A 14,346-nucleotide genomic window follows, 5' to 3' on the forward strand; every position below is an offset into this window, starting at 1 on the left:
GTACTGTTTGCCCATGGAAAATTAAAATTTCATTACTAGCTATTCAAAATTTGGTTGTACCAAATACTGTCCACCACAAGCAGGACACAGCCATGAGTCAGCAGCAAAAGAAGACTCCATGAGGCAAATAAGGTAGTTCTGACTTTCATCCCTTTCACTGCAGAGGCACAGAAGGGAACAACTAACTACCAAATGCCTTGAGAACATGGAGCAAATATGAAGGACCAGAGCAACTCCGCAACTTAATCAAAAGCCTGCCAAAAGAATAAACTATTGTATTTACGGGGTGCCCCATGGTAGGAAGGAGTGATCAATCTGACTCCATGTTCTCAGAAGGCTAATTTATTATTTTATGATACTATATTATATTAAAGAATACTATACTAAACTATACTAAAGAATACAGAAAGGATACTTACAAAAGGCTAAAAAGATACTATTAAAAACTCATGACTCTTTCCAGAGTCCTGACACGGCTTCGCACTGGGTTGGCCAATACGTCAAAACAATTCACAGCAAAAACCAATGAAATAACCACCTGTTGATAAACAATCTCCAAACACATTCCAAAGCAGCAAAACACAGGAGAAGCAAATCAGATAATTATTGTTTTCCTTTTTCTCTGAGGCTTCTCAGCTTCCCAGGAGAAAAATCCCAGGCAAAGGGATTTTTCCAGAAAATATGAATGCCACAACAAATTATATACCTACAAAGGAAATACTTTCAGGAGGGGTCATCAAAACCATTTTCCTCACTGTAACAGAGAGCTTGGACAGCAGTAAAGGACAGCTGGCTCACCCACAGCAGCACTTCCCTTTAAATTGACTCCCATGCATGGTCTGTGGGGCTTCCATTGCCAAAAGCCACAGTGCAAAAGCAGTCTGACTGTGGATGAATCCTTGCTAGGACTGAAACCTGCAGAGGTGAACTGGGTGCACAGAGAAAGAACTCTAGCAAGGAAAAGAAAAAAGCTAGAAAACAATGCTTAATAAACTGTAAATACTTCCTTACAGAAAATCTTGTGTGTTCTTACACTGGCTAAAACAATGGCCCAGAAGTGGTTCTCCTTTCACAATACAGTACAAAAGAACCCAAAACCAATATTGTCTTGCAATGGCTCATCGTGTGTCCCATGAATTAAGGACCTGGCAATAACCCAGCAGCCACAAGGTTTATGACAGCTTTCTCAGGAACTTATGAGAATTTGATTTCTTTTCAATAAGGCCCTTAGGTTCCCAGAGGAATCCTCAAACAGCTTTTTAAGTCCTAGGAGTCAGGCCAGTGACAGCAAAAAAAGGATACCCAAAAGGCACTGCAATGACAATCCCACAGCAGAGCAGGAATGCAGGCAAACAATAAAACTGATGCTAAACAGATCCACAATAAAATGGCCTCAACTATAATTTGAACTGTAGAGCACTGCCAAAATTAAATGGTCATTTACTGACAGAGAAAGCAAAGAAACATAAAACCTCAATAGAACAGTAAGAGATCACAGAAAAATTTTAGAAAGCCTAACACTGCATCCAGATGAAGAAAACTTCTCTTCTACTTCTGAGCAAAACTCTCTGTGTCCTCACCTCTAGCAGGGGACCAGGATGTTCTGGGCAGTTCTCGCTTTCTCCTATAAAGGCATTCTATTATCCATTCTCCAAGTAAGAAATTCTCTTGTGTGCGACAAAGAAGTCCTACTCATCCCAGAATCCCTTTCCTCCAGATGTCCCGATTCCCTGACAAAGGCAGAATGCCCAAACAACAGCAGCAGTACAAGCAGAGCCACTGCAGCACAGCTCCAGCCCACCACCACCACGACTGAAGTTAAGAATGCTGGAAATAGGGCACCATGCTGGCACTTCCCTACAGCAGCAATAGCTCTTCTGTGCTCCAAAGACTGCTCTGCAATTCATAAAGCAGCTGCACATGTGCTGGGGGAAAAGCCTTTCTTTTACCCACATACCATTTTGTTTTGCAGAACAGAAGAAAAAATATATTTGTTCAGCAAGTATTTTAAGAAGAACAATCATTTCTGCTTTAAACTGACCCCACACACTGAGGATGTTACTCAACAGAGAAGCAGAAAAACACCCTTCTTTGCAGAAATGCAAATACATCCAAACACCTCTGGCCCCACACAGACAGGGGCATCCTTTGTGTAACACTGCCCATGGCTAAGATTCACATTGCAGATAAACCGCTGCACAACTCAGTTATTACAGAGCTAAACAGAATTTATACACACATTCATCTTCCCAGGCTTCTCAATACCAACAGAAAAAGCTATCTTTCACAGGATACAGGCACTTTCTTAATATTAAGCTTTTTAGCTTCTCTACTGAGAATGGCAAATGTGATAAATGAAGAAAAGAAGCAAAGCACCTTGACAAGGTCATACAGGGGACTTTTAGGAAAAAGCTGTGGCTGGGGGGACATCTCAGGGTAAAGAACCCATGTCTGTGCTCTCAGCATGTCACTCATCAGGCCAGGGGGGCGAAATACATTTCATAAGGGTGAAATACGAAAAGATATCTTTGTTTATGCCTATTTTGCAGAGAGCAAACTTAAGGAATCAAAATAATTTGGGAGCACCCAAAATACTCAGCATATCCTAAAGGAGAAGGGGAAAATGCTCTACAGATAGTTTTGGGGAGAGCAGAGACATACACAGTAAAGGACCCTTTTAGATCAGGCTGGATTTTTAGGTTTGAAGGCAAGCTGCAAACAAAACTGCAACCTTGATCTCACAGTTCTTCTTATTCAGTCCAAAAATTAATGCAAAACCCCAAGCAAACGCAGTAGTCCCTGGGCACAGCTCAAGCAGCCTATTGTTCCAGGAGGACTTATCCATCACCAGAGACAACCCCCTCTGATCAGGTCGCATGATTGAAGGCTGTACTTTGTTATTCCCTCGCACCACGACCAAGCGAAGCTGCAGCAGCGGTATCAGATCAGACAGAGGAGCTGCTGCCCTTCAGAGCAGGCTCCTGAGTAAGAGCTCGCTGATGTGGAGCAGGCTCCTGAGTAAGAGCTCGCTGATGTGGAGCAGGCTCCTGAGTAAGAGCTCGCTGATGTGCACAAAGCAGGAATGCTGGAGTAACCAGCCACGAGGGCCATGACTGACTGAGTTTAAAGAGGCAATGCAACCCAAATCCAGGAAATTCAGAAGTCAAGTTGGTCTCGTATCCTGAATTTATAAGAACTTCTAGACTATTTAACCCAGTAATGATGCAGCATTCCCAAACACTATACAAATACTAAAGAGTGCTGAACTGCTGGGTGGAGGCAAGAGATGATGGAAAACTCATTGAAAGCAAGCCCCCGTGGCCCGGTCCCAGCTCCACCATACTGTGTTCCACCACTGTGCAGCCCTCAGGGCTTCTCTGCAGCAAGCTGAGACCCTCCTCAGTCCTGGGGCTGCCACTCCCCACAGCTTCCCAATGCTCCGCTACACCAGCACCACTGTGCTATGATTAAAATGCTAGAACTGGCTCTTGAATAAAAAAGAAATTCACCTGCAAGCAAAACAACTTCAAAATCCATATTCATAAAAGGTGTTTGAGGAATGCAGGGCCTCTCTCTTTTAGCCATTGAAACGCAACAGTCCTTGGTCTTTCATATGAAACATGCCGCAATTTCTTTCTTTCCTGCAGCGCAGTCGCTGTGCATGTGTCTACCACTGTATTACCTCAATATTTTTGCTCAAAAAAGCACTTCCCTAACAAAAAGGAATTCACTGGTACAAAGCAAACTGTATTACGTCTGCAAAATTTCATTTGAGAAGCCACAGCTAAAGTGCAGGACCCCTACGGTTCCCAGTTCTGCAGTGTGATAGCTTCAGCATCCCTTGTGAGATGAAGCATGTCACCTTAATGCATGCTTAAGGTGAGAGAACGACCAGGCTGATGGGCTTCATCACCCTAAGGACACAGAAAGTGACATACTTAATCTGATGAGAGGCACTAAAGCAGCACCTCTTAATATTTTATGAAACATTTGGCTGTTTTTAATTTTAAAAACAGCAGCTCAATAAACAAAGCAATGGAAGATTCCCTGTGGATGGCACTATGATAGGTGCACAGCAGCCCACTCTGCTGAGTGATAACGTCGTACCCAATGCATCAAGTCTGTCCTCCTCCCCACATCCATGCTGGAAGGCCTGTGCACTGGGAGATCTCAGGCTCTGCACACTGCCAGGGACTTTTCCAGAAATAGTTGTCTTTCACCAGAATACAGTGCATAGCAGAGGCAGCTTTAGAAATGGTTTAAGACATCCAGCTTTCATCTAGCACCTTAATCTGGACACAGGCAGCTGACATGCCCAAACTGAAGTTGCTTTAATCAGAAAAAATACATTTTCTTCTCTATTTGCTCAGTTCTGGAAAAAGATTACAGACACAGACTGACAGGAAATACAAAATGCATCCCACTTCATTATTACTGCACACTTGCTTCATGTTTATCTGCTTCCTTAAGCAGCCACTACTGGCCACTGTCAAGAGATAAAGTACTCAGCAAGATGCATCTCTTCTCCTACTTACAGCAATCACTTTCTATTCCCACTCCCATGAAGGCTTGCAAGGTCCAAGACTGGCCAGAAGACAAATGGAAGAAAAAGTCCGAGCACCAAGTCTGATTACAGACATAAGCATCCCCCAAAGGACAGCATTCAGCAGAGCCTGCTCTTTAATCCTGTGCTCCAAATACATCCATCACCACTTATGAGAACCTCAGAGATAAGACTTAAAACTAAGTTAGAACATCTTCCCCCCTGCTCCTTTTCATTGGAATTCAGAAATTCATCCATGCCATGGTAAAGGACTACAAGAGGGATGGCTCCCTACAGTGTCTTTGGAGATAAACCCTGATGGGAGGGGGCCTGTGTACAGAGCCAGAGAAAAGCCAGTTCTCAGCCAAAGGCAGGGAGCACATCAGAGGCAAAAGCACATCCATGAGCTCAGTGGGAATATGCAGTCCTGTCTCCATGCAAGAACACCATCTTTCCTTTCACCTTCCTTGAAGGGAAAAGGGGCTTTTCCCTTCAAGCTTTAATAATTGGCAAGTCCTGCCCTCATCTCAACTACACAGCCCATTCTTCACTCTGGGGGGAAAAAAAAGATTCTGCAGAAATTAAAAGCACTATCCCAAGAAAGGGAATTATTTTGTCATCTAAGGACACTTACATGGAAGAGTAGAGCTGATGGGCAGTCTTGTGATGTTTCTGATTAAAATGCTGCCTCAGGATATTACTCTTCCCCTCCAACATGAAACAGTCAATTAGGCTGTGATATATTCATGTAATACTTTTTCCTATAAAATTTGTCAATCCAAGACTGGCAATACTTTTGCCTTGAAGTCACCTTTCTAAGAAAAAAACATGATAGATAAATCCAGTCTTAAACTAGTTAAATACTGGCATCTGAGGAAGCATAAAAGTAGGGAATAGACAGGTCTATTTTTCAATCCCATCACAGTGCTTAAAAAAAAAAGGAGGGGACAGGAGGGCTTCATTTCCATGAAGAGCAATCTTACCCTTTCATTATCAATTTTATATACACATGCATACATAAACACACACAAGTGCACTCACCTTCCACCTACAGCAGGTGAAATTTTCATAAAACCTCTACAGGTACAAGAGCATATTAAACTGAGCAGCACAAAAATCTGATGGCCTCCAACACAGTGGTGTCAGATGACCATCCTGATGACTCTCAGACCACTCTCTTACACCACATTAAAAACAAAAAGTCATTATTGAAACAAGAACTGTCTTTGTGGAGCATCCACCCCTAGCTCTCACTTGTAAGCACAGCCAGGATCATGGATGTCCAGCTGTGCTTTTCCACCACCATGCCCTGCCTGCAAGGGCCCAGTGGAACAGCTCTTGAACACAAGAGGCAGGGATGGCTCCACAAAGCTTACAGAGTCACAGAATTCCACCACTGCTCACCATCTTCCAGTTTGTCAGCAGGAGCAAAGTCTAAACATGCCGCAGAGACCCTCAAAGATCTCTTTCTGAATACCTGGATGCCAAGAGTCCTGAGCAGAGAGCACCATCCCAGCATCCTAACTCCTGTTCAGTCAAGCAGAACAAAATCTCTGCCCCACAAAAATAACATAAATAACATCTCTGCCCCCTTCTCAAGTAATAGGCAGCAATCCTTATACCTAACACTAGCCCATCTTACATCGTTTCATGGGAAAACATTTGCATTTTTGGATGCATCTACAGGACTTCCTCATGTACTCTATTTAGCAGAGACATCTGTTACTCAATATATATATATATATATATATTTCATCTAAATCCCACCCTCTGAATCCTTTCCATCAGTTGTCACTAATGAAGCTTTGTGTGCAAAACCAAGCACATTCTGCCCCCATTAGGAAGCCAATTACAGCAGGAAAAACAAGCAATTAACAAGGTGCAAAATAAACATCTTGCCACCTGCCTTTTAATAGCAACCCCACTTCAAACAAGTCACAGTCTCAGCACAGCTTACAGAATTGGCAACTGATGTTATATATGTATTTATGCAGCAGCTGTTCTTCATTGCAACAAATATTACAGGCTTACTAGATAAGGTCAGCATATTTTAAAAAAATATAGCAAGTATTAAAACCTGCTTTGAGGCCCTGAATGACGCTTTTAATGAAATCAGCAGCATCAGGCTTGTGTGGTATTACAGTAGAGCTGCAGTCACATCCCCAGCTTAGAGAGATTTCTCCTCATTTCTCCTTGCTTAGCAGCTTCAGCATTTGTTTCACTAAATCCAGGGGCCTGAGCAGCTCTTAAACAGTGTGTGGGGCAACCAAGCGCACAAAGCTCTACAGAGCAGCCAAGTCTTTCCTGCTTTCATCACCCCTGCCTCTCCTTGCCTTCCCCACCTCCCCACCATCACATCACTACACCCAATTGCACTGTGGAGCTGGGGGAAGAAGGGCACTCACTAAAAAATACTTAAAAAAAAATAATCAAGGGGAAAACAAATCTATATTCTATGTCACTCTTTGCTCCTTAAGCCTTCATGCTTTAGAGGGGAAAGGAGGACTTCCAAAGATACTAGCTAGCTCCAGAGGGAGCCACTTTCCTTCACCTTTTGTGCAACAGGATGAATGACACACTTCTGAGCAGTTAACCAGGACTAGAGAAAGCCCAAGAGCACATCTGCAGGATTTAGCAAACCTGGAGTGGAAAGTGTGCCTGAAAAAAAAACAGCCAAGCTTCCTCCTGCATGTTTGTTTCTGTATATTTCCCTCTTCCTCTGACTCTCTACTGCTATGTAAATTATTTATATACATTAAACTTTCCATGTCACATTTCAGTTCCTGACTAATGTCCTATTTAACCGTTCACTTCACAATAAATGTGAGTCTCTTCCTCTTAGGATTCTTCCCTCTCTGACCTCGCTGGGATCCAAGGAGTAAAACACTGAATATGGCACTTTTGCCATTGTGCACAGGATTCTGAGTGTTGGTTGGAGATGGAGAGAAAATTGCTAACATTCTTTCTCTAAATGACCACAGGGAGCAACAGGCAAGAGAGCTTTTAACTCCAAGCAGGGCCAACAGGGCTACCCACAGCTTTATAGAAGTCTGCATCGTGATCAATAGCACTAAAACAATCCTTCATGGAAAAGTTGCCCTAAAGAGTCCTATATTTAAATAACAATTCCCTACCCTTGAATACCACTGGCAAGTCAGATCTCAAAAGACCCACGTCTTCAGTTCTGGCCATTATCTACATGTACATAGAATAAGCAAAGTCAGAGGAAGGGAACAACAACAGGAGGTGAAAAGTGGTGAAAGGTCCAAATTTCCCAGACTCATGAGGGTGCACACCTAAACCAGACCTACTGCAGCCAACAAAGTAAAAACGACCTTTTAGCTACCAGTTTCTCACACTACCAGTGCAAGTGCAGAGATCTCACAAGTCTTTCCTCCAGCCCTAATTACAGAGACAAGGTCAGAAAAGACACCATTTGCCAGCATGAACTGCACGAGGTCATATGGCCACTCTAGCTACAGAAGTATTTTAGGAGTAGTTCAATCAGCCAGGTCACTTAACTGACTTCATTTCTGTTTGTTTTTTAAACAAGCAGCAATATTTTCCCTTGCATTTTGTGGATAGGAGAACAGGAAGCAGGGTTGACTCCTTAATCACCAGCCTAGGATTTCAGTACACATCACCAACAATGCCAAGGAGCAGCGATGCCTAGCTGCATGTTACAGATCTAAATCCACCCAAAAATGCCAAGGAGGAGCCTCATCCCAACAGTGACAGTGGGTCAGAACACTGTCAGCTTTCAGAAGCTGTTCAGATCACAGGAAGAAGGCGGGTGCGTTATCTGCACTGCCTCACAACAAATGCACATGACAGAAGCTGCTCAAGCTGCTCCAGCTGCACATCAAGAAAGCAGCCCACAGTTCTCAAGCCTTCTTCAACTCGATTAATTCTAGGGCAGTCTCTTCTGCTTAATGCTGATGACGGCTCCAGCGGGTTTTCCGACCAGCAAGCTGCCTGAAGGCCCAAAGAATCAGCAGTTTGAGGACTGCTGCTTATTGAAGGTGGCAAGGGACCAGAAATGTGGTAAGAACTTACTGTGAGAAAGAGTTGCACTTCTCGTTCTAAGAGCTGGGACTTCAATTTTTGCAATTCTTCTTCAAAGGATGCTTAAAGAGACCCAGTTCTTGAATTCTTTCCACCCTCTTCAAAAGAATGGCTGAAGAGATCAAATTTCACTAAACACTAACAGCTGAGTGCCATCAGTACCCAGCTCACCTGAACAAGAGTGGAAAGCTGGCAATGCCACATATGGCTCAAGCTGCAGTCCTCCTAATCAGCGTGAGCTAACAGCCCATAAAACACTGACTAATTCCCAAATAGTCACATGTGTGCACATTCCCCCACAGCTCTTCAAAACAGACTTCTGCAGCTTGGCAAATGGTCAGATTAAGCAGAGGATACATGAAGTTAAGTAGAGTTTTTGGTATGTAGCAGTCTCTCCAGGTTATAGTTCATAAAACTCTTTACAACTTCTAGGATCAAAGCAGCTACAGCCATGAAAGACCTATTAGTTCATTGTCCATCACCCAGCCAAGGCAGGTTACCCAAAGAGACATGACAAAGTTAAAGTAATGGTGTGCAAACAAACCGAGCACATTTTGCTTTGAAAAAAAGACGCTAAGCAAAGTCACATATGTGAACTAGGTCCAAAAGTTAGAGGTCAGTTTTGTTTTCAAGAAACAAGCAAGCACGTTTCTACAAGGCAGCTATAACATGCTAACCTATATCTAATGCTGTGGCTTGGCTGTGAAGCCCAGCTCCAGCCCCTCTTTCTCACTCTCAATTGCAAATTTCCATCTCCAAACACAAATGCCTTCTACCACACAGTTCAGTAAGAAAATTACTTTGGAGCCCTGCTACTGAAAATGCATCAAAGCACAATCTTCAAATTCTCAACTCCCCACCCCCTCCTGCCCCCAAAAAAGAAAGAAATCAAAGGATCAAAAGGAAAGACACGGTTTTGCTCCCACTGGCCTACAATAACAATAATGATCATAATCTAGAGATCGCAGGAGGTTCATCTACCCTCCATGCCAAGTCAATTCGCTCCATTCACAACTGCGCATAATTATTCCTGGGACTGCAAAAATTACTGTCTTTTCGCTAGCAATAGAATTGTAAAAATGCTTTCAACCTCAAGCCCTTATTTATTAAAACAAAACTTTTTGCTCTTTTACGGTTCATGTTAGGTCTGGCATTTCTGTGCAGAGGGTCAATAATCCAGTCGTTCAAAAAATAGTCACGAAAGACGTATTAACATAAGCTGTGCATTAAGACACAATTATTTATATGCCTGACATTAATGGCTCTGCGCTGTGCACTGTATCAACTCACAGATACTTTAGCAGGAAAATAACAGCACTTGGGGAGAATTTCTGCTCTCCCAAGGACAATTAGCATAACGCTACCGCTGAAACGAGAGAGCAATAAGGACTGACAGAGGAATGCTTCATCCCAGAGCCTCTAGAACAGCGGTGCCCGTCTCCAAAGTTTGTACCCATCGCAGCGCGCTTCCCTCCGCTAAACACACGCTGCCCGCGCCTAATGCTTCCCCGATCCTTAGATTAACGAAATGCGAGTCAAGCAGTTTCAGGATGCATTATCCTCTGCCACCAGAGCTCCCCGGCGCGGGTGCCCAGCGGGACCGGCCGCGCTGCCCGCCGCCAGCCGCGGCTGTGCCCGAGCCGGGGAGCGGCCCCGGCCCCGCCGAAAGGCTGCCCTCGGTGCGGGCACGGCCGCCACAGCGGCGGTACCGGGGCAGCGCACACCTGCGGGAGCCCGGCCGCGCACAGGTCGCGGCACCGGGCGCAGCGGCACCGCGAGCTAACGGGACGGCGCCGCGTCCCAGCCGGCCCCGGAGTTTGGAAACTCTCGGCAATCCCGCAGCCAGCGCAGCGCCCGCAACTTGGCCGGGGCTCGAGGGCGAGTGCACCGGAGAGACATCGCCTGTCCGGGCAGTACGGAGCCGCGAAACAGCCCCGCAGCGCCGGGAGCGGGCTGTGCCGCCGCCGCCCGCCCGAGGGAGCCGCCGAACCGCGGGCAACCGGCCCCGAGCGCCGCCGCGATGCTGCGCTGACAGGGTCGCGACACGGCGACAGCGGCGGGTCCCACCGCCCGCCGTTCCCCTGCCCCGGGGGAGCGAAGGACACACGGCGCCGGCGCCCCTGCCCGCGGAGCTGCCGCGGGGTGCCCCGGCTCATCCCTCAGCGCTGCCCGCGGGATGCCCACCCCTCACCCCTCACCCCTCATCCCTCTCCCCTCCGCCGGACCGGGCGGGCGGCTGCCGCGCCGCAGCCACCAGTTGCGCTTCCCGCTGCGGTACCTCAGCTAAGACGGGATGACAAGTCCGCCCGCAGCCGAAGCCCTCTCGCAATGCAACAAGTGCCCGCCCGGGCGCGGCGGGAGGAGGCGGCGCGGGGGCGGTCGCGGTGCCGCCGCTCAGCGCTCGGGGCGCCCCGGCTGCCACTCACCGCGCCGCGCGCCCGGCGCCGCCGCGAGCCCGCCCCCCCCGCGCGCGCCCGGGCACTCTCTTGGGCCGCCGGGGACGCCGTACCGTGGGCCGCTACCATCAAGTACACGGGAGGGGGAGTAGGGCCGCTCAACCCGCCCGCTCGGCGTGTCGGGCCGGCCGGCGGCGGCGCGGTTTCCCCCGGCCGGGCGCGGTGGTGGCGGCCGGCGGCCATCGGCAGCGGAGGAGCCGCGCGGTGGGAGCCGCTCGCGGGGCTGAGGGCGGGAGCGGCGCCGGCATCGGCCCCTCGCTCGCCTCCAGGTAGCCCTCGGGACCTGGGAGCTGCGGGGCAGCGCAGCCCTGAGCGCGCAGTGGCGGAGCGCGGTGTCCGCTCGCTTGGCCGGGGTTTGACGCGGGGTTTGTGTCGTTGCAGGCACAGCGCAGAAATGATCATCCCGGTCAGGTGCTTCACGTGCGGCAAGATAGTGGGGAACAAGTGGGAAGCCTACCTCGGCCTTCTGCAGGCGGAGTACACCGAAGGGTGGGTTTTATTTCTGCGTCCTTCGAGTCGTGCCTTGGGTGATACACAGAGCACAAGATCCCAGAGCCGCTGGGCTGGGAAGGAGCTCCGGAGATCATCCCTGCCGGCCTCCCTGCCAAGGCAGGGCCAGAGGCACAAGTGCAGGGTCGTGGCGTCATGAAAGAGACGTAGAGAGGCTAAAAACCATTCTGAGATTGTTAACCAAAAGTTAGAAATTACAGTAGGCAACAAACTATTTGTTTCCCCACTGAATCTTTCAGGGAAGCAGTGGAAGTTGCCAAGTCGTGGCTATTGTACCCAAAACGTTCCCAAATATGGAACTGTACACATTTGCCCGTTTCTTCCCCTTCCATATACCCAGCTTTGACACCAACGTGATCAGTTTTTTAAAAGGAGAGAAGGAAAAAATGTTACAAGTTTAAGAAGTATTGAGCGTTTTAGTATTTTCCCTATCTTTATTATTTCTCTGCTTTTGTATAGAAGTTTTGTGTTGTCATTGACAAATGCTCACTTGAAAACAATTGTGATCATTGGCTTGATTCTGGGGTGCTTGTTCAAACTAATGCAATTATGGTAAGAAGTAGAGTTTACAGATATCTAACAGCTAAAATCTTACAGTGCAGTACGGAATCACTGTTAATGGCAGCTTAAGAAATGGATGGACAAAATGGGAAGACTTATCTAAAGAATCAGCAGTTGAAAAAGGCACCCACACCTTTCCGTTTGTCCCTTAAAAGTGCTCTTTTTCCACAAGTCCTTGGAAGCTGGAGGAAAAGGCAAATACAACTAAAGTTGTATCAAAGCATAGAGTATGACTTCGGAAATTGTGATCAATGTTAGTATTTTGCATCTCCAATAACTGCAAGTGAGAGTTCAGAATTCTCCAGATAGCTCTTAAAATTTACATATCAACAGACATCAGATGCTTGGAAAATTGAGGCATCATGTGATGTTACTTATAAATATTCTTTGAAATGCCCCTCAGTGTTCTTATAGTTATCTAAAACAAGTTTTGCAGGTGCTGTCCTAGAACGAGCAGCCCTGCTGCACTATCAATGGTTGCAAGGACTGAGTGACATCAGAGAAGCTGCCGGAAGTTGGCTCCTGCAGTTAGACTGTACTGCATGAAGCTAAACAACCTTTTACCATGGTCCAGCTTGGGCAGAGGCTTCCTTTCAGTCCTTTGTATTTTAGAAAAGTATCCATTGGCTTATTCCTGCAGGAGAATTACAAGTTCCAGGAAATTAAGTTTGTTTGGAGCAAATGCTTTATTGCACTGCATTGTATCAGTATCATCCTAAAGACCTGAGATCAGTCATGTCTTATGAGTGTCCCATTCTGAAGGAGCATCAGCCTGATTTATGGTTCAGAGGTGCCAGCTGAAGATCGTGGTAGTACCGTGACCTTTTAGAGGGGTGACAGCCACAGCCATGGGAAACACCCGCAGTGGTTCAGGCTGGGATGACTCAACATCCCCTACCCAAACATGAGAATCTGGAGCAGTCACTCTGAAGGAATTCAGTGGAAAGACTGTAAAACACTGATTTCTGTCCAGTCTGCACCTACTTAGTTGTGTGTATGTGGGGGGCAGGTTGTATAACCGAGTGCCTTCTCCCATGGGAGTTGGGAAGGATTGTAGCCATCCTCAGAATTAGCATCCCTGTGTGGGGGAGGTTGTGTTCCCAGTTATTTTAGTTGCTGTATATCTCACCTTTTTAGCATGGCTCAGATCTTAAATTTATCTTGTGAAATGGGCAAGAATCATCCTCAGTTTACAGAAACATGTTAAAACAGTGCCCTCTGAAAACGGTGGCAGCTGGGGACCCTTCTCAGCAGCAGATCCTGTGCTCTGGCCGGCTGGAGGATGGGCAAACATGCTCAACAGCACTAGGTGGAAAAGGGCATTCAGCACATGCTGAATTTCTGTCTGTCTTTGAACTGCAAACAAATTTCCCTCTATGACTGAGCTCAAAGTAATCAGTGTGTTGCTTAGGAAACGCTTACAAGTGGTTCTGACTCACTTCATCTGTTGTGTTTTTTAATTGTTGTTCATTAATAGAGATGCCCTGGATGCCCTTGGCTTGAAGAGATACTGCTGCCGCAGAATGCTCCTCGCCCATGTGGATCTGATTGAGAAGCTTTTGAATTATGCACCCCTGGAGAAATGAGATGGAAAAAGCACTGTGCTGCAAGCCATGTGGAACCTATCTCTAATTTAAACTTGAAACTGGACTTCAGGCAATAAAGAATGAATGCCAACTGTAGTGCAACCATCAAGAGATGTTTATCTTCTGGATAAAATACTGCCCCAAGCCACTAACCTCTTTCAAGGAAACAAAAGAATGATGAAGTCCACTTAAACAAGATTTAGAGATTAAAAGTTTGGATGCTTCTTCTTAAATCAGTATTTGGAGTTGTGAACTTCTAGATGCTTCTGCCAGTAAAACCAAATGTTTGTCCATGTAGAAAAACTATTATATTTCATTAAAATGTTGAAATAAAGGAGGTTTTTCCCTTGTAGTCTTCCTACAGTTTCTGGCTAAAGTAAAGTGTATGCTTGGATCTTGCTGGTTACCTTAAGGTTAGATGTACTGCTGAGTACCCAGTTCAGTGTCCTGCACTAGGCAGGCAGGGCTGAGCTGTGGTTCCAGTGACATGGAAGTGGGTACATTTGTGAGGCATTGCTCCCAAAACCTGCTGGGGCCCACAGAGAACATTCCCTACCGCAGTTAAAATCAACTTGTGTTCTCTGCCCCGATCCTTACCAAACACTGGGGCTGCAGTATCACAAAA

At 46.5% G+C, this 14,346-nt stretch overlaps 1 protein-coding gene across 1 annotated transcript; it reads left to right on the plus strand.

The window, feature by feature from the left end:
* The first annotated feature begins 11,116 nt into the window (after window positions 1–11,116).
* Window positions 11,117–14,073, plus strand: POLR2L (RNA polymerase II, I and III subunit L). Its single transcript, XM_059474323.1, has 3 exons — window positions 11,117–11,333; window positions 11,446–11,553; window positions 13,613–14,073. Exons 2-3 carry the CDS (start codon window positions 11,459–11,461, stop codon window positions 13,719–13,721), a joined length of 204 nt encoding a protein of 67 aa, XP_059330306.1. The 5' UTR covers window positions 11,117–11,333; window positions 11,446–11,458; the 3' UTR covers window positions 13,722–14,073.
* The last annotated feature ends 273 nt before the right edge of the window (window positions 14,074–14,346 follow it).

Source organism: Ammospiza nelsoni, chromosome 6 (assembly GCF_027579445.1).
Source record: "Ammospiza nelsoni isolate bAmmNel1 chromosome 6, bAmmNel1.pri, whole genome shotgun sequence".
Taxonomy (NCBI): Eukaryota; Metazoa; Chordata; class Aves; order Passeriformes; family Passerellidae; genus Ammospiza; species Ammospiza nelsoni.